We start from the raw sequence: 25,669 nt of genomic DNA on the forward strand, positions 1-25,669 counted from the left end.
ACCTCTCTGCGCTCAGAAGTTATTCTTCAGGGTGGGTCTCGGAGCTGAGTGAAATGCTGCCCCGCCCCCCCCCGCCCCCCAACTTAAACCTTGTGACGGCAGCGCGAAAAAGACCAGACCTGCAAGTCTGGCTGTAGGAGGCAGAGTAATTGGGAGCAAAAGAGTTACTTCGGGGCTCTCCGAAACCCCCTTATCACATCCTAGACCTTTCCCTTTTAGCCAGGGCACAGCCAAGTACAAATCAAAATAGCCGTAAGTACTGGCAATTAAAGGCCAAATTTATCTTTAAAAAGGTTTAGCATTTCTACGGCGAGCATTATTTGCATTAAGCAAACGGAACTTACCTTCTGTTATAGTTCAGTGAAGAAACTGCTTTTGCAAGACGGCCTTAGACGTCACTGAGGCTGCAGGGGCGAGGGGGACCCCGCCTGCTGCCAGAAACCGGGCTGGAGGTTTCCCGCGGAGCGCCCAGCCACCCAGGGCCCTTCTGCACTCACTAGAAGCCCCTCCTCCCCAGGCGGGGAAGGGGGGCGCTGCAGGTAGATAAGAGTTGTCTGTTTGGCAGAAAAAGAAAAAAAAAACTACATTGCGTTTTTCTTCGAAATGTTTTTTCATCCAGCTTTAGTCACGATGTAATGGAAACTGCAAAAATTACTCATGAGATTATTGAATAAATCCGTCTCCATCATTCTGCAGGAGGCCATGCATAGTCAACAAAATACGTATCAGACACCTGTCTTTGAATATTATAATGTGTAGGGGGGAGAGGCATATTTGCACCATTTTGTTTCTGAAATGATGAGAAAGTAGAAAATAGTGCATGTGTATATTCCATCAGTGTTCCAAACATCATATTTGAAATCCGATACCTGACAAGTTTACCATAATTCACAAAAATTAAACTCTTAGTGTCAGGCTTTGTATTAAACACTTTACATGTATTCTCTTTTAGTTCTAGCAACCACTTTATGAGGTAGGTATACTATTATTATTCTAGAAATGAAAAAGATTCAGGGAGTCAGAAGTTCCAGCCTGAGTTGACACAGCTAGCAAGTGCTGAGCTGGGATTCTCCAGGGGAAGTGTCCTTTCAGGGCTGTGTTCTTGCTAAGATATTGCCTCTTCACAGGTCATCACCACAGGGACACCGGCCTGCAAATATCAAGAGCCTGGCGACTATCTGCCAGCTCTACCTTGAGCAAATAAATCATCAATCTTCCTGGGCCACAATTAGCTGTTTATAAAATGAGGGTTGGATTCAATTCTCAGGGTTTCTACAGGCATCTGAAGCCAAGTATAAATTTCTATTTCACCTGGTTTCTCTTCCACGTTCTGCCCTCTGGTGGAGGTGCTGCAGGAACTACAAAATCAAAGTAGCTAAAACCTGAATTTGAGAGAGACTGGAGAAGGCTCCCACTCTGTCCCACAACTATACTGTTCTTCTGAGAACTGCATGGATTACTGCATGGATGGTGTAAAAGCAAATCTATAAACTGTGGAAAATACCTACAAATAATGTGGGACTGGCTTTAAAGACTTAGAATGTGATATTTTTTAGCTGAGATCTAAAAATGCAAAGCATTTAAATTTATTTTTAAATTAAAGAACAAAGCAAGAAACAAGTAAATTGGACAATTACCTGTTGCAGGGAGACGAGTTTAATTAAAAGTGAAAACAAAATATCTGAAGTAATATATTCCAGGACACTAAAACATGGTAAAAGGAGCCCATGCAGACATTCTGTTTGCTGTATATAATATTTCTGGGATATCAATCCCCTACTCTAATATACCAGAGTAGTCATGGGAAAGAAGGTAATAAGAACAAGCCCATAACAAATTTCAAAGGAATTGTATTTTTAGCACCCTCACACCCCCAATGCTAGTTTTCCCCAGCACTGGGGCTCCATACTATAATTTGATTGCCCAAGTGCTCCTACCGTTAGCCACCATCCTGCTAGTCTTCCCAGGAATAGTAACCCCTCAATGACAATGATCCCATGAGCAAAAACTGAGGTGCTTCATTTCACAACAATTTTCTTTCGTGATTATGAATAAATTTGTAAGAGAAGTCCTGAAGTTATGAGATTAAGTCACATTTATCTATATTATTATTGCTAAGAATTTCTCAGCACTATGTGCCAGGCACTTCACAAAATGACACATATTTTCTCAGTTTTGAATTCTTGAAACAAACCCAGTTTCCTCTATTGTAAAGTAAGAATAATAATATACCCACCTCATAGGCTATTATGGGGATTAATTGAATATGTAGTGTTTTAAAATAGTTGCAAGCACATAATATTAGCTAACACTTACTGGACATTGTAATTTCTCCTTGCTACTGCTTTATAGAAGAGGAAATGGAGGCTTACAGAAGTTAATAAATAACTGCCCAAGATCTCACAACTAGAAAATGGCAGAACCAGAATGCAAACCCAGGCAATCTGGAACTAAACTAACCTCTTAACCCCTACCTTCTGTAGTACCATTATTAAGATAGCAATGAAAAATGCCCAAGGAGTTTACAGCCTAGAATTACACTGTGAATCACTCATTCATCCATCAAATGGTTGAATAGTGTCTCTCCTCAAATAAATGTCCACCGGGAACCTAAGAATGTAAGCTTCCTTATTTGGAAATAGGGTCTTTGCAGATGTAATTAACTAAAATGTGATGATACCAAAATAGGGTGAGCCCTATGCACAGAGAGGGTCTTTCTGAGACAGGAAAGGACACACAGAGACATGTGAAAATGGAGGTGAGACTGGAGTGATGCGTCTAGGGACTGACACCCACAACCAGAAGCTAGAAGAAAGGCAGAAACAGGTCCCAGGTCCCGGGGGGGGGGGGGGGGTGGTGGTGGTGGTGGTGGTGGTGGTGGTGGTGGTGGTGGTGGTGGTGTGTGTGTGTGTGTGTGTGTCCCGGTCTCCAGAAGGAACCAACCCTGCTGACACTTTGATTTTGAACTTCTGAGCTGTTATGGCAGCCCTAGGACACCAGCACCAGCACCCACTACGTGGCCAGGGATGGTCCCCCACTGGAGTTCAGCAATAACACAACTGCACTCCTGCCCTCAGGGAGCTACAGTCCAGCGAAAGAGTCAGTAAACAAATACATGATACAAGGACAGGTCCTGTTTAAAGCTATGAGGAGAAAATATTGTAAGAAGATAGAATATAGCCAGATGAGGGTGATAAGGGTAGTTAGGGAATGTCTCTCTAGAGGCATTTTAACTAAATGAATCTGAACTGTGGAATTTCATCCTGCAGATGGGTAATTCTTCACAGCACCATTTAAATACAAGCCCCTAGAGTAACTGGAAAGAAAACTAAGGGAGAACAGAAGCTCAGTAAACAATAGGCCTAAACTTGCTCAATAGACCACGATTCTGAAATACACGAAAATGGCTTCCCAGATGGACACCTGGTTTCTCTTGTCCCTTAAAAGTTTCTAGGGAACAGAGGGGTTCCTAGCTCCTCCAATCCCTCAAATTCACGTCTCTTCTAGGAGGCAGTAATCATTACTCTGCTTCTTCCACCCTCTACGAAGCTCATCAACTTCATAGGCAGACCCCTAAGGTCCAAGGCTTACGGATGTCTAAACGCTGCCATTCAATTAAGAGGGCAACTTGCACAGACCAGACAAGACATTAGCTACCTTACGTCAACTCTAGCTTCTGACCTTAGACATCTGTCTCAGGAGGCGCAAACATAACAACTGGAGGAGTCACCTTAGTTATCTGAAATAACATACAGAGCTAAAAGGTTCTTAGAGGTCATCTTTAAACACTACCACAGATACTTACCTGTGTTTAAAAGATTTAACACTCATGCCATGAAGTTCAACCACCAGACTTCTTTGCAAAAAGCACATTTTCAATGTTTTTGTTCAATAAAGCTCCTTTGGCAATTTCAGCAAAGCACATACCAATTCATTTGGGATTATCTGAATTTAATTTAGACTTGAATAGTGAAATTAATTGAAATACAAAAACTGGGTGTTGGCCAATCCCTAAGTGTTCAAACTGAAAAACTTTAAAGATTTAAATATAAACATTCCACAAATTTCAAACAGTAAGCTAACAAACTTCTATGACAAAAAGTAAATAGGAAATTAAGGCCATCAGTCACAATTTTATCTGTTCTTACTGGCTATTTGAAAACTTTTTCCATGCCTTCTCCAATAGGTTCAGATAGAAGCAAAAAGGACATGTATTGCTTTATTTCCCTCAGTACAAATTACTGTAAGTACTTAGGCCAAATTTAACTTCATTTTGACCTTAAAAAACTCAGTTTCATTAATTTCCCTTCTGGTCATCGTGCAGTGGTTTCTGCAGCATCCTCATGCCACTCACTCTGGGCAACAGGGAACCATGGGAACCAGAAGCATGTATCTTTGAATCTGAGTACCACCAGCACCTCCAGCCTGGACTGCTTGCCAACTCATCTCTTTTTAGGTTTTTTAAAAAACTCACCTGCTTTTACAACTGCTCCCTTATTCTTTTCTCCACACAGCAGCCAACCATCTTTAAATTCCCCATTTAAAACCTTCCAATGTTGCCTACTGTGACTAGAAAAGTCCCAAGTCCTTACCATGGTCTATTAAGCACTATATGAATTGGCACTAGATTCTCTCTCCCTCTCATTCTCTAGCTCCAGCCATACCGGCCCTTCTGTTGCTCAGCCATGCCAAGCATCTCTCCAACTTAGGGACTTTGTACTTGATGCTTTCTCTCCCTCAAAGACTTTCCCCTCAGATCTTCAAGTGAAGATCATTCAGGTCACAGCTGAAATGAACCCAACCCAGAGGGACTTGCCCAATCTAAAGTAGCTAGTGCCCTTTCACCCTACCCCCCTTTCCCCGCTTTCTATAACTTTTCTCTCATTTTTTAATACCACTTATCACAATGACATTATATTCATTTTTTAAAATGTTTTCCACTCCTGTAGCAGCTCCCCAAGAGAAGGATCACTGCTATCTCTAGTACCTAGAAAATATCTGTCACAGAGGAAACCCATCTGTTGAATAGTTGTATGATGGGTAAATTAAGCTCTGAGATAATAGCCAAGCAAATAAAAAATAGCAGCTTAATTTGTCATTCATTCAATATCCTTCCTCTGCTCACTAAATACTTCCCCACAAATTTGCAAGATCAGAAGCGCAACAAAAAGACATGAACTAGGCTTCAGGCTTAATAGGCCAAGATTCTGACATATGTGAAAACAGCTTCCCAGGTAGACCCAGGTAGTTGTTCGTGTGCTTTAATATTCATTTTAGAGCAGAGTAAGGTGATGACTTGAGGGCTCTAATTTAGAGCTTGTGAAACACCAACTCAGTAACTCTATCACTGGGAAAGTTAAAAAAAACAAAAACTAAAATCAAAACACAAAGCCCATAAAAAAGGAATGAGTGCCCTTTAATTTTAGACACCAGCTAGTATTTGATTAAACAACACATTTTTTAAAAAAAACCTGAGATAATTTAGCATAATTTAAAAATCCTTCTTTGTACTTCTGTTTAAAACATATTTCTACCACTTTTCACTATCTATCAATTACTATGTTTTGCATCAAATTTTGAGATTTTTTTATACATTGATACTAATACCTGTAGCCTAAACCTAGGCTCCTGAATATTTTAGATAATAGTAAATATTCTAAATTACAAATATGATATGAAAAACTTTAATGAAAACATTAATCATACAAAAATTAAATAACAAAACCATTTAAAATGACTTACAGATTTGGCTTATAGATATTTCTCTATCATCTTGTTTTCATAAGAACTGATTATTTCCAGATAAAATCTACTTATAGTACTGTGGTAAGAAAAAATGAGAATAAAGTACATAAAGCTCATAAGCCCTGTGCTCAGCACATAGTGCTCATAAATACTAGTTTTTTTCTTTTTTTATTACTTTGAAAAGACACATACAAGTTTTACAAAACATGGCAACTTCAGTTGAAAGCTTCTTACACTAGAAAGAGCCAGCCACATGTGAGGAATCTAGCCTGGAACATTTTGAAAATAATTATATTTTCCTCTAAGGAACACAATACATAAAAATTTATTTCAATAACTGATAAACCAATTTCTGGAATCTAATATAACTCCATGTTACAATTTATGAGGTATTTTAGAGAATTTTTTTCTAAGTACAGTTACATGATGAAGAAAAGTACCTTCTAATAAGTAACCAGAACATTATGAAATATTCCTCTTACTGCACATGTGGCTCAGTTTCATCTTAATTTTGGAAAAAAAATGTTGGTTTGAAATAGTAAATGAAACAACTATGTTAATACAAGGAAGCACAATGAACTAACATGTTACCTTGCCACTAGCTATGCCTTATGAAATATTTTATAATTTCAGTCATGCTTTTAATATCAAACATGTTATACTGCCACTTTTCATGTTAATTAAGATAAAGCTTAACATTCTACCCTTCTAACAACAGCTGGAAGAGAACAGAGAGATGAATGTGAATATATATCATGTTGTATAATATACATTTCCTAATATTCCAAATTTAACAATGTACCTAAGTCCAATCTGAGGCATATTAACATCAAAAACTTTTAATCCGCACCCTGGGCTATGTACCATGCAATCACTAACACCGAAACCGCACACACTGGAAGGAGGTGAGATTTATACTTCTGCCACAGCGTTAGCTCAACTGCCACTTCATCTCTTTTCCTGTTCTTCTTCCGACGACCCTTCAGTCTGTTTTCGAAAGCCTCTAGTTCAGCCTAAATCAAAACAGTATCACTTTTATTAAACCCAATGCATACATTAATTTGAAATCTTACACTTAGATGAAAATAAATCAATCTGGGAAATGTTTTAATAGTAATGGTATGTAATAAATATACTGATTTGATTTTTTTTAAAAAACTCTCTACTACTAATTGTATTCCACAAATTCAGAGCTTAAGAAAGCAGTGAGGGGAGTGGGGAGTAAGAGAAGAGCATTTCAGACTGTAGGCCTGACTTTTTGATACTAAATACAGAAATGATTAAATCAGGGTGCCCTAAAATATAGACGTTAGTTTTATACTTCAACACCATTAATCTACTGAGACTATAACATACAGCTTCTAGCAAGTGCTAAGAGGTGTCCAGTGAAACTAACTCTAGTTTCTTACAATGTGGGTAAATAACTTTAATGGCTTGTGTGGAAGAAATTCAAGTGAGTAAAAAGAAAAAAAGCCACCAGAAACTGTTCTCTTGATCGAATACATTTAAAATCCTAGAATAAAATTTCTTCGGGAGAAAAATGCTTCATGCTTTAAATCAAATGAATATTTTTAGAAAGTAGAATTATACAAAAACTTGTTCTAAAAAAAAGGATAACGATGGCCCTCATTATAAAATGTGGACTTTTATCTTACTGTTAAGAACTTACTAAATTTTAATATATGATAATGTAACATATACTGTTATTAACTAAAACTTGATAGGTAACTAATATATATATGTAATATACATGCAAGATTCTATAAATGTTTATTAATAGAAATATAAAATTCAGTTAATACAGCCATTATTTTGTCTATAAACTACATTTGAAGAAGACCTAATCATATACTTAATTTAATCAAAAGTGACATTCTTCAATGAACCAAGTTGTCAGAGTATGGTCAGGTGGTTGTTGACATATAGAAAAAGGTCAAAATATATTAAAAGCAGCCAGACGTGAGAAACACTGGACAATAAAATAATCAATGCTTTAATGATGACCCACAGACAATACGTATAGTTTAAATTATGTTCTACATATTCTATTTAAAAAGTCAGTAAATAGAGAATGTATTTAAAATCACTATCCATAAAGGTTTATAAAAAAGTGAGGGAAGCTCTAAATTATTGTTAATAATTTAATCTCCCAGGAGTTCAGCAAACACGTTTTACTGTACAACCTCTGACAACTTATTTTGGGATATTAGGCAAATCAACTTTATAGAACCATAAAATATCAGAGGTCATTTTGGCTCACCTTTATTTGCCACATAAATTATTTCTAATGTCCTCCCCCTCACCTCAAATCATGAAAGTTTTAATTTCCTCATTCATAAAAGCAGCATTTTAACAAATACTATACCCTCCTTGCTAAGTATAAAGCATCTCAAAATGCAAATTAACAAATAATTACATGTCACTATAAGAAAGATAAACCACTCTTTGGAGTATATGATCAATATAGTATTTGAACAAATAGAAGTTATCAGGAATGTACTTGTTATCTAGGTAATAACAAAGAACAGGTAATAAGCCTGCTTTTAAGAGTCTAATGGGGAAATAGGAAAATATATTATTAAAACCAATGTTTTGGTTAGTAAACAGCAATTATCTGTTATACTCCATAATTCAGTATAACAGAACTCAAATAATTTTAGATGAGTGAAGACATGGGCTCCAGGAAATGCTTTAACATGGACATCACTCCACCCCAACCCCTATCCCCAAACCAAAAGAGAAGTTAAAACTCTATGGCTGGAGAATGGATGAAATTGGCAAGGAAGTAAAGGAAGTAAATTGGGAATATATAAAATATAAGGGTATATATGAGATCCTGTGCTTCTTCAGAGGTACAGTGTACCTGGATTAAAGTAAGTGAATGGCTTACTTTACTGTATGAACTATATCTCAATCCAGAATAGAGTTGATTAACCCCTAGTTTATACCTGGAATATACTTTGTGTTTGAATAAAAACTATCAGTGATGCAAAGAAACACAAATCTGGGTGTTTTGTTCAGTTACCTGTTGTCTTCGTTTTTCCTCTTCAAGAGCAGCTTTAGCTTCTGCTTCTTTTATCTGTTTTTAGACATTTAAAAGTAAAGTAACATTATAACTGTCAAATTTTATATAGAATTTTAACATCTTCTCACTGAGGCTCCACTAACCCCTAACAACTTTTGGAAGCTTTATATTGGAAATTATTTAAAGAAATGCAAATATTATGATGAAAAGTGTTATCAAGGTACCGTCTACCAGCCTGGGGATGAGGAGAGGTGGAATGTTATACCTTATATAATAAACACTTCGATTTAATAACTCTGACAGATATTAGATCACAATTCAAAGAGCTACAGTATTGTAAACTGAAACGCTTTTAAAATGGGGTTTTTCTCTTGAGTAACCATACTAAGTAGCTATGATCAAAATTATTAAACACCACTTTCTTTCTAGAGTTAAAATTGACCATTTACTTCAAATGTTTTGAAGGAAACCTTAGTTTCAAATAAAATCAAGAATTTATTAATTGAATGGGTTGAGTGAGGGAAACAGAGTGATTACTTTTTATTTTCTCTTAATACAGCAAAGAATCCTAAAGCCTTATTTTTGTTATTTTAACCTAATTTTCAAGAGGCTTACACTAACATTAAGATGAAAGACCATGTCCCAGAGCACATTCTCTAACTGGTTCAGAGAATGGAAAATCTAGTGCATGCTACACAATAAAAAGCACACCTGAGGATTCAAAGTAGTCCTATAAAACCAGGCTTTACTTACAAAAGCAAAAAAGATGAGGTTTCAAGTCATTCATAATAAGCACTTAAAGAAATGCACAAAATAAACTGGCAAAGGCCATCAGCACTTTAAAAGTATTTAACATGACATTACCTCAGAGGCTTTCCTCTTCATTTCTTTGCATGTTGAGTCACATTCTATTGAGATCTGATTTTCACGTACTTTGTTGCACTGCAATTCCTATGAAAATTTTTACATTTCAGATTTTAAGATTTTTCCCTCAAAGTCCTAACTATATGCCAAAAGAAAGCAAAATTTCCCTAACAGCTTAAGGTTATGCAAATTATTTAACAGTCATGTTCATTAAAATTTAATAATGATATGGTTGCAAGTATCAAATTTCTTGGTTCAAAGAGTGATTACTTTTTATTTTCTCTTAATTAAAAAAAATCAAATACCATAAAATTAAAATCATCCATTTACTGAGAAAACTTCAGTTTTTCTTTATTGTTTCTTGTTAATCTTCTAAAGCTTCCAGGTAATAAAAGGTTCCAGAACAGTGCCATCAAACAGCTTTCTGAGATGCTGGAAATATTCTAAATCTGCACTACCCAATAGAGTAGCACTAATCACATACAGCTACTGAGCACTCAAAATGTGGTTAGTGAAAGAGGAAATGAATGCTTAATATTATTAATGTTAATTCATTAAAATTCAAACTTGAATAGCCATATGTGGCTAGTGGCTACCAATTTGGTGCAATTCTAGAGAGTCTTCTAAAGAGCTACAAATTTTCCCCTCAACTAGTAAACCTTTAGTAAGTTTAAATGAAAATCATTCTAAAGTTTGCATTTAAACTTCACTGCCTCCTTAATGAAATAAAAACACTAATCTACTCTTTTCTGTATGACTCGATATCAATACTATGATCAATTTGTGTACTATGCTATAATAAATTAAGTGGTCCTTATTTTACATACTCTTAGATTTTGATTTTGTGGATCTTTTATTTATCCCTATTTCTTGCTGCCAGATGCGACTTTTGCTCTAAAGGTATTTATTTATTTATATAAATTTTTCCTCTGTCATCACACTCTCAGACTCTAGTTTTTAGTTCAAATCTACCAGAGTTAAGAAATAAGATCACCAATTCCTATGAATAAAGTGCATATACTCTAGTGAAAGCACTTTACAGAATGGAATTTTATTACTTAGAGAGTTTCCACCCTGCCTCTTTAGTTCTTCATTTTTGGTTGATGTTGGTGATAAAGTCCTGTTCTCCAAGGATAGTCCAAAAAAAGAAAAAATATCATGAACAAACATTAGAAACAAAAGTAAATGTGTGTGTTTGTGGACATTAAGTCTATAAACCTGAAAAAATGATTTTATCTTTTCTCACTCAAAAGGTACTTATAGAGTGCCTATTACCTGCCAAGTGTTGGTAGGGAAAGGGGACATAATAAGAAAAAGAGCATAATAATAAGTGCTAGACTAATAATAATGATAGCAGCTACTATTAGTAGCTACTGCTATGTTTTAATCATTAAACATATTCCCATGTTATGAAACATAGCAGTCATTGGGATAAATGCTTTATAAGCATTACCTCTTTTATTCCTTTCAATCAATCTATGTATAAACTCTACTTCACAGATGAAGACACAAGGTTACAGATGTGCAGAATCACAAAGCTCTTGAGAAAACTCTCTAGAACCCACTACAAAGAAAGCAGAGAGGAAGGAGCACCTAAGTCTTCCCAAGGGAGTCAGGGAGGAAGATCTTCCCAAACAAGGAAATGCTTACACTGAGTATTAGCAGGATTCTTGTGAGCAAAGTAGTAAAGGACAGAAAAATACATTGTATTTTACAAAGAAGGAACACACACACACACACATGTTCACAGAGTAAAGGGGAGTGCAGAATAAATGTTAGGGTGCTTAAGTACTAGATTCACAGAGACGACTGCTACAGGATGAGACTGGACAAGCAGGCAATGGTAATATCATAGATTCTCTTGTATGTCAAGTCTGTGTATATGTATGTGTTTCTTATAAAATGATATTTTTTTCCTCATTATGGATGAAGAACCAATAAAGGACATATATAGAAGTACTATGATTAGAGGCAAGGAAATCCATTATAAAGCTGTTGTGAAAGTCCAAGAACAAGCTGTTGCCAAAGTTCTAATGGGTGGCAAACTGAACTTGGACAGTAACATGACATTTGAGAGAAGACTTGAGAGACAGCCCAGATTAAAAGTGGCTTGACTAAGTGTTGATTTTCATGTAAAAGTGGTCCAATTTAAATACCTACAACTTAGGAAATTCAACTCCAGAAGAGGTCAACCTATAAATTTAAATTCAGAAGTTATCTACCCTATCTACCCCAGATAATGATAGTAGGAGCTGTGAAAATAAATGAAAAGACCCTCAATAAAAACAAAAGATTCTCAATAAATATTTGTTGGATAAATAAAAGAGCAAATTTAAAGAAAAGGAGCCTAACTTTAGGAAATAACCATAGAAATATGAAGACAAAAGGAAGTCACAACTAAAACCAAGGTAGGGAAAAATCAGAGGTCAAGAACGAAAGCTTCAAAGGAGTCAGCAGTGTCAACAGGAAAGTCAAGGAAAAGGAGAACTGGAAAAAGACCATTCAGCCACTGACATCTGAGAATTCAGACTCTTCCTTCATGAGTTTTGCTGAACATTATGTAATTTGTTGCCATCAAGCTTTCCGATCATTAATTTTTGCCCTCTTACTCCAGTTACCATTATTTTATATTAAAATGAGTTCTCTCCAGATTTGCATTTTATAATTTTATAAGGTTGTGCATGTGAGGTCTTTTTAAGGCAACATTTTCAAAACATAATACTGATAGCAAAAGAAGTTTCATAAGAGCAACAAAGGTTAATTCTAGACCATTTCTTAAACCATGAAATTCACTTTATTATTCACATGTGTTCCTTGCACAAAGACAAGTGTAGAGAGCGCTGATTCTATCCAAAAAAGGACACTGAACTTTGTTCCAACATAAAATAATCTTTTACTATTAAACTGCAGAAAACTAAATTTTAGCCAAACAAAGATGATTTTTAAAATAAGCATTTACAAAAATAGATGGGATAATAATAAAAAGAGTCTAAGAAATAAGACCTTAAAATTAAAAGGCAAAAAAAATGAAGCCAAAGAACTACCAAACACAGACAAAAATAACGTACATAGAAAACTATTTTCGCCCAGCAGGGCATGGCTCAGCAGCTGAGCATCAACCTAGGATCCAGGTGATTGGGGTTCGATTCCCGGTAAGGGCACATGCTCAGGTTGTGGGCTCGATCCTCAGTCGGGGGCGTGCAGGAGGCGGCCGATCAATGACTCTCTCATTATTGATGTTTCTCTCTCTCTCTCTCCCACTCCTTTCCTCTCTCTGAAATCAATAAAGATATATTAAAAAAACAAACTACTTTCAATAACTTAAAATATTTACCTTTTTTATTCTTTTACAAGGACATCTAAGTTTCACCTTCTGGTTGCAATTAAAAGGGCATTCACCAGGATGGCACATCTCTTTGCATCTATGACCACAAGGAAGCTAAAATAAAACCAAAATAAAGCAGTTACATGTTTATATTTTAGTCATACTCTACTTCCCCTTCCTCGCAACACCTATTTTAAGAAGAGTCCATCACAATAGGGTCAATCAATCCTGGATAATCAGCTAATTTTTCAACTTTTTCTTCAATTAACTTTACCTATAATCCAATCACATGACTATTTCCCTGATAGCTGTGCAAGTATTATTTCAAAAGCCAGGCTATATTCTAAAAGAGCTGAAAAGCAGTCACAAAGAAAACTGATTAGAACACACAATATATGACTGTACCTTCATTACGGATTTCAGAGCAAAAGGTTTCTAAAACGTCCAACCTTGACACCCATTTAAAGATGAGATGCCCTACCCTTTCCACTCAAAGTGGGATGGTTTCCTTCTACCCGAAACCAGCCCTTAACATCATTCTGCTAGCTCATTGGTAAGTCTTATCAAATGGCTTATCAATAACCAATACTGTCCAGTCCAAAATGTTCCACTTTAATGCCAGTAACTTAAAAAGCTCCCTTTAAAGATAATTAAAGAAGGCTTGCAGAACAATATTGTTTGTGGATAAATACATTTACCATCATCACTATAGCTAGCACTTACCACACACTAAGACCTTTACGTGTTATTAACTCATTTAATACTCAGACAACACTCTGCAGTGGGTATTATTATTGCTTCTATTTTATAGGTGAACAATCTGAGTTACAGAGAGGCTAAATAATTTGCCCAAGTAAAAAATAGAAAAGCTTGTGTGGTAATAATAAAACCAAAATCAGAAATATTTTTAAAGTAGAAATGTATATGTGGGTCACAGTTTAAAGGTGAAGTTCTTAATGGGATCTTTAAATTTTCTTTTAGTTAAATTCAAACCTAATGCAACCGTCCAGAAGACAAAAGTACTATCAGAGAAGTAATAGAGCTTGAGAGGGCTATCTCATTCAGTTATCAACTGCATAATATGTGCACCAGGAATTAAATACAGAGTGCTGTGACAGCCCTACCGGCCCTACCATCTGGGAAGGGGAGAGTAAAGTAAACAGGAACTGACCAGAATTGATCAGAACCCCACACCTTAACCTAGTACAAGGCGTCTAGCGCGAAGACTAAAGTGACAGATTCTTGGCTGATCCTAAGTATGACCTGATTCTGTAGCCCACTGGTATCACCATTAGGTAAGAGGCCTGCAAAATGAGAAACCCAGGGGTGGGACCCATCAGTATGTTTTAGCAAGCCCCTGAAGTGATTCTGATGCACACTAGAGTTTGAGAGCCATTCCTGTAGCCTAACCACTGTCAAGAGGCTATAACCTGGAATGAGTTCTATTAGACGTACTGAAACTCACTTGTCCACTCCTAGGTTTTTCCAAACTAGAAGAGCCATTTGAGTTGTTCCCAGCCTAAGAACATATTTTTCAAGAAAGCCCAAGGAGACTCTAGAATGGAAGAGGGGCTCCAGAATGGCCTAGAATCCAAAATGATGAGCATAGATACAAATTTTTAAATCAACAGTGTCCACTCATCTAGAACTAGCAAATGTCATTACAGATTACCATAGTCAAGACAATGCTAGTTGCAAATCCGCAATTGCTGAATTAAGTTACCTTATTTCTAACTAATATCATACCAAGTTACTGTTCCAGATAAAAAATAAATCATTCTCAACTATTTATTACCAGAAATCTGAATTTGGACAGGAGAAAATTTATTTTAACAAGAAAAACTCAGGATTTGAAAAATTCAGAAAATTAAATTTGAAATATCCCATGCCTCTAGTTTTATTTACATTAACAAAGACAGGATTATTAAAATGATCATTTAATGCTTGAAATGATCTATTTTATAACCTTACATAAATTCTGAAACTGTCAGGCTCTAGTCCTTTAACAAAAATCCATAAAAAGTGTCCAAAGTTTTAGTTAAAAGAAAATACTGTTAACAAAATGGCATACCATGCACTGATTTGTTTTATTTAGTCAAAGAGACTAATTGTTGGCATCTCTTCCTGACCAAGAACTAAAAGAAAAGAGGTACTATTAGTACATCTATAAGTCAAAAGGCTTCCTTTATAAACATTCACCTTTGCAAATCAAATAACTGCCAGTGTCCAACCTCCAACAACAACAAAAAGGAGAATCCTCACTTTTGGACTGGCGAAATACAGACGGATAACCTTGGTTTCTCAAATTATTGCCAGGATAAATCAAAAGTGAACGTTTACTATTTTACTCTGAATAATTTTTTGGAGCCACTTTTTATACTTTTAGTTTAAATACAATGTATATACAAACATCCAAATCTTTAAAAACAAAACTTTATACATGAATGCTTTATACGAATTAATTCAAAATAATAATGAGCTTTAAAGTTCACACACACATCTGTCTTTTTTAAATAACCTACTACAAATTTACTCTTTAACTGCCTAAGGCCCATACAGTTCTTGATCTATTTATATTTTACGCCTGAATCATATTATGGGAGGTTAGCATTAGGTGATACCTTACTGCATAAAGTTTAGAGGCTATCTTTAAAACTACTTTTAAAAAAAAATCTTCAAAGGGTAATTCCTAGTCCTAATATTCCTCAAATTTCATAAAGAGATGTGCATCTACCCCCTAATCATATGTATTACATTTTTACAGACATCATGTTTTTCTTTCTGGACCCACATTTTTAGTGGGTCCAAAAAAGACCTGAAATAAGGTGTCCAAAAAAGAAAAGAGAAAATCCAAGAGATACAGTGCCCAAAAAATACAACTTAAAAGGTTCTATTAAAGCTTACCTCTTTAGGACACTGATTTTTGCAACAACTGAGGAGGTTCTTTTCATTTACATCAGCTGTGGTCATTTTCCTAGATATAGGAGATTTGGTGACATTTAAGTTCATTTCATAGCATATTTTCAAAAAACTCACAATTTCAAACATGCTTATAAAATTATCTTATTTTTTTCTTGAGAAATATTTTAATTGTGTCTTTTTCTGTAACAATTATCTTCCAATTACTTTACTGTTCTGATAAATCAAACCTTCCAGCCCTTCATCAACTACCAACAAATCAAATTCCAAAAGGGCAATCACTGCAAGAAGGAAGCACAAAACATGCATGAAGTATCTTCTGTACCTGGTCTCTCTTTAAAAGTTCCTGTACTATCTTTCCCTATAGGTAGATCATTACTCACAATTATAATTCTGCTTAAAGCCTTTACATAAAGGATTAAAAACTAGTCATTTGATATGTTACTTCAAATAAAGAAATTTAGGCTATTCAGTGGGAAATGCAGTAAGCTTATTAGAAAGGGCTTTCAGTTGTTTTTGGATAAGCTATTAATGTTAGAAATTGATTCATGTTCATTAGATCACTTTAGATCAGTCCGTGCTTTTATATGACTCAGTAGGTAATTCAGAAATAGTCATAAACACCAGGAATAAACCCACTTCCTAACAGGTAGTTGAACAGAACCACAAGAGATACTGCATGAGTCAGTAACTAGTGACAATCTAAAAATCCCTATTATACCTATCTCACTTTCTCTTCCCTGCTACTTTCTTCTCCTTTTCTTTGTTTCTTTTCCTTCCTTTTTTATTTCCCTTTACTAGATGTAATTGCCAAAATATACCATAAGGTTAGCCTCACTAATGTCAAAACTGAAATCTTAATATTTATATCAAATCAGCTATAATTGTACTCTAACATAGGCAATTTTCTTGGCAAAATTTCACTTAATATAACAAAGTTTATATGCTAGCTTTACTAAACATTGTATATTTTCATTCTTACAAGTATGGTGTTCATCTGTGAACCTAAAGGTTAAAATCATTTTTTTCCTGTTACTCTATAATTAGAAAAATTACCTACTTTTCAAGGTCTGTATCTTTTACATTTAATTTCTACAGAAGAAATATACATGAAGCAGAGAAGGACTACAAGGAAAAGATGACATGAAATAATTCACTAAATTAAAGCAAATAAAATTATCAAAATACTAAGACTAAAGAATTGTATAAAAACATGTATTTTAAATATGTATTCAAGAAAGGGGAAGATGAACTCTGGATAGCTGAGATAATGGAAACCACTTCAATCAAATGTATCCACACATCCCTCCAAAAAACCCTTCAGCCCATTAATAACAAAATCACTCAAATCCCAAGACTTTGGCATAATTAGAAACAGAAATGTCTACAAACTTCAAATTACCTGAAAGTAGAAAAGTAAATATCATTCCTAGCAGAGCTATTTCTCAAGCTCCCATAGGAAATCTTTTCAAGAAGCCAGTGAAGTTCTGGAAAAACTGAACAGAAAAGAGAGGGAGCTAATATCACTCCAGAAAAAGAAAGACAACCCTAAGTGTAAAAGTACTAAAAAAGTCTTGGTAATCAGAGCACCAACTACAGGGAAGAGACTTGGAAAAGTGCACAACAATCAAGGAGCCACGAACAGAAGGTAAAAAGGGAAAGGCACCTTTTAAAGACTACACGATGAAGAGAAAAGTAAGGGGGAAATTCAGGACCCTGCAAGGCCAGAGAAAACAATCCCCTTTTGTCAGTATCACCCATTAATAAAGCAAAAGTGCCCTCTTAACTCCCCCTACAAAATGTCTAAAGCTAAAAATTATAATATTTTATTTTTAAAATTTCAACAAAATAATTTTGACTTTTACAATTTAACAGAGCATGAATCTAGAATGTGACAAAAACAAATTTAAGATAATAATGGCAGGCATTTTTCAAAAAGTATTTATGCTCAAAAAAATCAGAAATAAAGTTACATTCCCAAATTTAACTTGAGTAAAATATACTTACAAGAAGCCCACTTTATAGACTTGGATGAAATGGAGCTGAACGAGTATGATAAATGCCATAACAGCAACATTTGTAACAAACAAAACTCTACCTTTTAAATCTATAATTTAAAAGTTACACCTAAGTAATTATGTGCAAATAAATTTTTGATCCAAGGGAATTCTAGTTTGACTCTGTTATTTGAACAATATGTTATAGGAGTGCTTCTCCTATTCTTTTTAAAAGCAGTGATACAATTTTTTTTCCCTAACAAAATCTTCTATAGAATTCCCAAATGGAAAAAATCAGAATTGCCCTTGTTGAAAAGGGGTAAAGTATCTACAAGGTGAAGCAGTCTACAATTCTTATAGGTCTCTAGGGAAAAATCCAAGGTTCTAGGCTATAAGGACCACCAGTGAAAAATATTCCTCACAGTAAACTACATATAAAGGGTTCTGAATTACAAAAAAAAAAAATCAATTAAAATAATTTTAGTAGAACAAGAATATTTCTTCAGATTACTTACCTACATTCCACATATAAGGTTGTGATCTTGCAGTGACATTTTATTCTAAGCATCTGAATACAAGGAGGGCATTCTCCAGGATGACATGGCAAAACACATGGATGGGGACAACCCACTGGCCGTGATTTAGAGCACCCTTCTTCACACTGAAGGCATTCTGGGCCAGCCTGACAAATTGCAAGGAAATAAAACACGTAAGTACAGAAGTCTAACATTTCTATACAGTAGTTATAAAATTTATATATCCCATTAAAACAAAGTACTTCTGCAGCTCTTAGAAATAGTTAATAAAATGTATTAACTGTATTTAAAAATCACTCAATTAAAAAATATTCAAAATGAATAGCAAGATTACCAATATGACCATTATTTATTCGCAAAGATTTTTATGTTTATAAACCTCACTAAATCAAACTGCCTCACCTTTAAAATGGACATGATTACATTAAAATATCTATACTAAAATATAAATTACTTCCTAAAGAATAGTCAATGGCAGAAAAAAAAACCCAGAGTAAAACATTATCAATTCATTTACACCTAACAAGTATGATCATCACCAAACTAAAGAAGCATTCTCAATGTTCTGGAGATAGTCCTCACCTTGCCAAAGAGAAACACATATAGAGAAAAAAAGGAGCATGACCACCAGTTTATTTTTAATGCACTTCAATAAGGCAAAACTAAATTACATTTAGTACAAACAAGTATTATCTCAATTGTAAAATTATAACTTAACAAGTCACCTCTCTGCTCTAGTACTTTAGTAATTTAAGTAGTATCTGTCTACTAAAGATTAAAAATTTTTATTACAGGATATTGTTTATTTTCACATGTCACATTGAGATAAAATAAAAGAGCTATAGATAAAGATACTAAGTCTTAAAGGTTAAACATTTTTCATTATTAGCTTTTAAAATGAGCTTTTTCCAATTCCTCCAACTTTCTGGAAATCCAGGGAGAGTAATCCTAATTGTAAGTAATGGGATAATAAGAAGAAAAGCAGAATAAATATTTGGGTTATTATCACAAATTAGAAAATTAATCCTGATAAGTGGAACTTTTTCTCTCATTTTATTGAAATAGATTTGACATTGTGTAAATTCAAGGTGTTAACATGTTAATTTGATACATTTATATATTGTAATATGATTGTCACTGCATAATAATAGAATCTCTATCACATTACAGAATGATCCATTCTTTTTAGTGGTTGGAATAATTAAATTCTAGTCTCTTGGCAAATTTAATGATTATAATGAAATTCATTTTTTTTTAAAAAATCAATGAAACATGACACATCACACACACTGCCTTTAGCAGTGTTCTCAAACAATTCTGTGCATCATCAATCACTTGTAAATCTTGTTAAAAGGCTGAGGTGGGGCCAGAGATTTTGCATTTCTAAAAAGATTCCAGCTGATGTCAATGCTGCTGGTCTGCAGACAACACTCTGAGTGGCAAAGGTCTATAACATACATAATTATATAGAAATGTATGTATGTGTGATTATGTATGTGCATATATTTTTTATTTTTTATCTATGCTTGGTGACAGATTTCCCCCCCCAAAAATTCTCTCATTATTGTATTTCTTCTTTCACTCAAAAGATATTTTATTCCACATTTGCCTGGGAAACACATAGCATTTCAATTGTCACCAGCCTCACACCTTTTCCCAGTCAACCACAGTTCCACTCACTATAACCAATGAATTAGACAACAGGAATATCTGTTGCTAATGGTAACAATCAGAGCCACTGCATATAATAGCCTCAATTGGACTGAGATCTGTGGGTAAGGTCAGGCAAGCAAAAGAGCTTTGAGTCCAGTCAATTCAATAAACACTTATTAAATACCTGCTATGTTGTAGGCTTTGTGCTACAACTGAAGGCAGAAACTACATTAAAAATTCCAGAGGCATTTGGGTCGAGAGATAGATACTAGGAGCCTTTCTCCAATGAGTCTCAATTGAGATGGTATAGTAAGGTAAAAAATATTTTAAAGTTTCTGAATTATTTTGTTTTTAATATATAAATTAGAGTGATTACAAAGTTATCCCCAAAATAATGTAATTTCCACTCACTTGCATTGCAGTAGCCTTTAAGTGAGAGATAGAAATGGACTTGTAGCTAAATTGAGAAAAACTGCAAGTACTTATAACCCATATTTTGCCAAATCCACTGCCCAGGAAGCAATGGTGGGATTCTCCAATCATTGTCATATCAACTCTTAAAATGAATTTTTTCTGACTCATTTGATGTTCTGAAAACCTCGAGGAGGAATGCCATATAGCATCTACACTTTAAAGTGGTTTTGAATCATTATAATTATTTCTCAGCTTGATTTTATAATTCCAACATCTTTTTCATTTTATCATGACTACATTTTTGAGGATCAAGGCATGGATTGAGGAAATTATAACACATTTACATGTATGTCTACACATGAGCAAGAATGATACTATGCATATTTATGTAGTCATACATTACAACTACCAAAAAACTAACAATGCAATTGAAATTTTCAACAACACAATTCATATTAACAATTTAAACATTTGTAAATTTAATGTTACTTAATAAACAAGAAGCTTAAAGTTTTTGGCCTCTTCATCTTAAACACACTTGCTATTATTATGATTCCCTATAAAATGGAAACCTAAGAAAAAACATGAATTACTTTAAAAATAAAATGTATTATTATTTAAAAGTTGACTGACTACATTTGATTTTCCTTGTAAAATGGCAATTTTTAGAGAGATCTTTGAATAGTCAATTTCTCAAAAATGATTTTACTGAATTTCACACACATATACACACACGTCTGTGCATTTGTGATGCTATTTACTTTACTTCCAACAAAAGTTTGGGAATTTGTTAAAATTGCAAGCATCATCTATCATACGTGTCAGGTTTAAAAAATATTTGAAAGCAAATTCAGAGATATATAAGCATTTACACATTCAACCTAAGAACATTACCTTGTTTTTGCCAGTGCAGGCATCAATTTCAGTTATTTTGTGGCATTCTTTCATACATTTATGATTCTGACAATCTAAGGTTCGTCCACAAACTCTCTTACAAGAGTAGGGTCCTACAGCATGGCATGGTAGTGGACTCACCTTAAAAAAAAAAGACAGAAAGAAAATCAGCACCCCACACACCCACACACACACACACACACACACACCCTTCTAGATCCATGTTTCCAAAACAACTCTGTTATCATTTGATAACAAGTTTCACAAAGGTCTATCTGACACATTTTCACCAATACTACTTATTATCAAAACCAAAGTAACCTATAAAAAAAAATCCACAAAATGACTGCCAAGAAGCAAAACATTCTATTCCTAAAAGGAAAATTCAATACAAGTCTAGAGTAAATGCATATTCATAAACTAATTTTCAAAAAAAAGCACTGCATATGTAATTTTTTTTCCTTTAAAAAAAATTTTTTTTAATTTCAGAGAGAGGAAGGGAGAAGGAGAGATAGAAAGAAACATCAGCAATGAGAGTCATCTACTGGCTGCCTCCTGCACGCACCCCACTGGGAATTGAGCCCGCAACCCAGGCATGTGCCCTGAACCTCGATCTCCTGGATCCTAGGTCAATGCTCAACTACTGAGCCACGCCAGCCAGGCTGTATACATATTTTAAAAGTTAGTAGACAAACTATTGTCTTTAAACACTGAAAACATTATTTCTAACAATCCTAGTACAGAAGAGGTACAGATTACAAGCTTTACTTAATACTTGTGCCTATAACTCACCTCGTGCTTCCCAAGACACTGCCTGCAAGAAAAAAATGAAATGAAATAAAAACATTACAAATTCTTTAAAAAGAATACCTAAAGCAAAGATGCTAACTTTAATCTGTTGTATTAGGAATAAAAAATAAACATATATAGAAATAGTGATTACAGAAACGCTGCAGGATACAAAGTTAATATACAAAAGCTAATTGCTTTCCCATAAACCAGCAATGAACAACTGGAGTTTGAAAACATGAAACATACTACCATTTATATTAGTACCAAAAAAGAGAAATACTTAGGTATAAATAAATCTAACAAAATATATACAAGATCCATATGAGGAAAATTACTCATGAAAAAAATCAAAGATCTAAATAAATAAAGGTATATTCCATGTTCACTAATGGGAAAGTGCAATATTGTTAAGATGTCGCTTCTTGATACAGATTCAACAGTTCCAATCAAAATCCCAGTACGATATTTTGTGAATATCAACACACTGATTCTAAGATCTATATGAAAAGACAAAAAATCCAACATAGGTACTGAAGAAGAATGAAGTCAAAGGACTGACACTACCCAACTTCAAGACTTACTAGAAAGCTACAGTGATCAAAGCAGTATTGTATTTGGTGAAAGAACAGACAGATAATGGAACAGAAGAGAGAGCTCAAAAATACACCCACACAAATAAAGTCACTTGATCTCTGACAAACGAGAAAGGCAACTCAATAGAAAAAGAGTGGTCTTTTCAACAAATGGTTGGTGCTGGAACAAAGAGATATGGAACAAAAAAATCCAGACAGACCTTACACCTTTCACAGCAATTAACTCAAAATGGTAACAGATCTAAATGTGAAATGCAAAACTATAAAAAAGGAGAAAATCTAGGTGACCTTGAGTTTGGTAATGACTTTTTAGATACAATACCAAAAGCATGACCCATGAAAGAAAATGATAAAGTTGGATTTCGTTAAACCAAAAGCATCTTCTCTGTAAAGAACACTTAAATGAAAAAGTATTAAATGAAAACACTTAAATGAAAAGACAAACCACAGACTAGGAGAAAATATTTGGAAAACATACATCTGGTAAAGGACTTGTATCCAAAGATAAAAAGAACTCTTAAAACTCAACAATAAGAAAGCAAACACCCAATTAAAAAATGAACAAGATCTGAAAGAACAGAGAACAGACACATCAGGAAAGAAGACACACTGATGGCAAATAAGCAGATGAAAAGATGCTCAATATCATATGTCATTAGAGAACTGACAATTAAATGAGATACTACTATACAACTATTAGAACAGCTCAAACTCAAAACACTGACCATACCAGATACTAGCAAGGATGCATAGCAACAGGAACTGTCATTCATTGCTGGTGTGAATGCAAAATGGTACAGATACTTTGTTAGACAGTTTGGCAATTTCTAACAGAGCTAAACACAGGCTTACCATATGAGGCAGCAATTGCACTCCTAAATATTTTCCCAAATGAGTTGAAAATGTTTGTCCATTCAAAAACCTGCACATGAATGTTTATAGAAGCTTTATTCATAACTCTCAAAATTTGGAGGCAACCGAAATGCCCTTCAATAGGTGAAGAGATAAACTGTGGTACATCCATAAAATGGAATATTATTCAGTGTTAAAAAGAAATGAGCCATGAAGCCATGAAAAGACCTGGAGGAACCTTAAATGCATATTTCTAAGTGAAAGAAGCCAGTTTGAAAAGACTATATACTGTATGATTCCAACTATATGACATTCTGGAAAAGGCAAAACTATAAAGACAATAAAAAAGAACAGCAGTTTCCCCAGGCCTCAAGGGAGAAGGAGGCAAAGGATGAACATGACATAGTGCATTTTTAGGGCGGTGAAACTATTCTGTTTGACATGTATGTTAAATAATCTTCCTATAAAACAGATTAAGGAATTCAAAGGAAATTGACTATGATATGTCAATTTTAATGACTATAAATCAAAATATCAATGTCTCTTCTTCGGTTTCCCCGAAAGGAAAAATTTAGGCCATTGATAATCACTAGTAACTCAAACCTAGTAAGAGATCCTATAGACAACTTGGTCCCTCATGACAAGTCCTCAGTAAAAGAATAGTCTTTAATAATTACTAATTGAATATGTACATAAAGAACTTCTGTGTTTACTATATCTCCCTCCTCCAATAAATCTACAGACTAAAATCACCCTATTCATGGATATAACTCCCAATAACACTTTGCCTCCCAACCTGACTGCCCAACTGATACAGAAAAATATAGATGCTATTTAAATTGAAAAAAGAAATAGAGGAAGATTTAAACAAGTGGAAGAATATACCATGCTCATGGACTAGAAGAATTAATATCATTAAAATGTCCACACTACCCAAAGCAATTTATAAATTCAATGCAATTTCTATTAAAATACCAACAGCATATTTCACAGATCTAGAACAAACATTTCAAACATTTATATGGAACCAAAAAAGACCCCGAATAGCTGCAGCCATCTAGAGAAAAAAAGAACAGAACGGGAGGGATCACATTACCGGACTTCAAATTGTACTACAAAGCCATTGTAATCAAAATGGCCTGGTACTGGTACAACAGGCATATAGATCAATGAAACAGAACAGAGACCCCAGAAATAAACCACGCCATTATGGTCAGTTAATATTTGACAAAGGAGGCAAGAGTATCCAATGGAGTAAGGAGAGTCTCTTCAATAAGTGGTGCTGGGAAAATTGGACAGATACATGCAAAAAAATGAAACTAGACCACCGACTTTCACCATACACAAAAATAAACTCAAAATGGATAAAAGACTTAAATCACAAAGTCACAAAACCATAAAAATCCTAAAAGAAAACATAGGCGGTAAAGTCACAGACATCCCACATAGTGGAATTTTCACTGATACATCTCCTGGGGCAAGAGAAACAAAAGAAAAAATAAACATATGGGACTACATCAAACTAAAAAGCTTTTGCACAGCAAAAGAAAACAGCCTTAAAATACAAAGAAACCCCACAGTCTGGGAAAACATATTTGCCAAAGATGTATCTGATAAGGGCTAATTTCCAAAGTGTACAAAGAACTCATACTACTCAGCAAGAGGAAGACAAACAACCCAATTAAGAAATGGGCAAAGGACTTAAATAGACACTTCTCTAAAGAGGACATACAGATGGCCAAGAGACACATGAGAAAATGCTCAACGTCACTAATCATCAGAGGGATGCAAATTAAAATCACAATGAGGTATCACTTCACACCTGTAAGAATGGTTACCATCAACAAATCAACAAATGACTCCTCAGCAGGATGTGGAGAAAGGGGAACCCTGGTACACTGCTGGTAGAAATGCAGACTGGGGCAACCACTATGGAAAACAGTATGGAGGTTCCTCAAAAAATTAAAAATGGAGCTGCCTTTTGACCCAGTGATCCCACTTCTAGGAATATATCCTAAGAATCCTGAAACACTAATCAGAAAGAATATATGCACCCCTAT

At 34.6% G+C, this 25,669-nt stretch overlaps 1 protein-coding gene across 6 annotated transcripts in view; it reads right to left on the reverse strand.

The window, feature by feature from the left end:
- Positions 1-5,401: 5,401 nt before the first annotated feature.
- The window catches only part of NFXL1 (nuclear transcription factor, X-box binding like 1), a 49,467-nt gene continuing 29,199 nt past the window's right edge, over positions 5,402-25,669 (reverse strand). For all 6 annotated transcript variants that reach the window (XM_081129492.1, XM_081129494.1, XM_081129493.1 and 3 more), the window contains 8 exons: positions 22,165-22,186; positions 21,373-21,513; positions 18,391-18,557; positions 15,864-15,933; positions 12,969-13,073; positions 9,635-9,721; positions 8,771-8,824; positions 5,402-6,758 (listed from right to left, as the gene is read on the reverse strand). In XM_081129492.1, the coding sequence (XP_080985618.1) occupies positions 6,585-6,758; positions 8,771-8,824; positions 9,635-9,721; positions 12,969-13,073; positions 15,864-15,933; positions 18,391-18,557; positions 21,373-21,513; positions 22,165-22,186 (820 nt within the window). In that variant the 3' untranslated portion in view covers positions 5,402-6,584. The remainder of the gene's footprint in view (positions 6,759-8,770; positions 8,825-9,634; positions 9,722-12,968; positions 13,074-15,863; positions 15,934-18,390; positions 18,558-21,372; positions 21,514-22,164; positions 22,187-25,669) is intronic.

The sequence above is a fragment of the Miniopterus schreibersii genome (assembly GCF_964146895.1).
Source record: "Miniopterus schreibersii genome assembly, chromosome: 1".
Taxonomy (NCBI): Eukaryota; Metazoa; Chordata; class Mammalia; order Chiroptera; family Miniopteridae; genus Miniopterus; species Miniopterus schreibersii.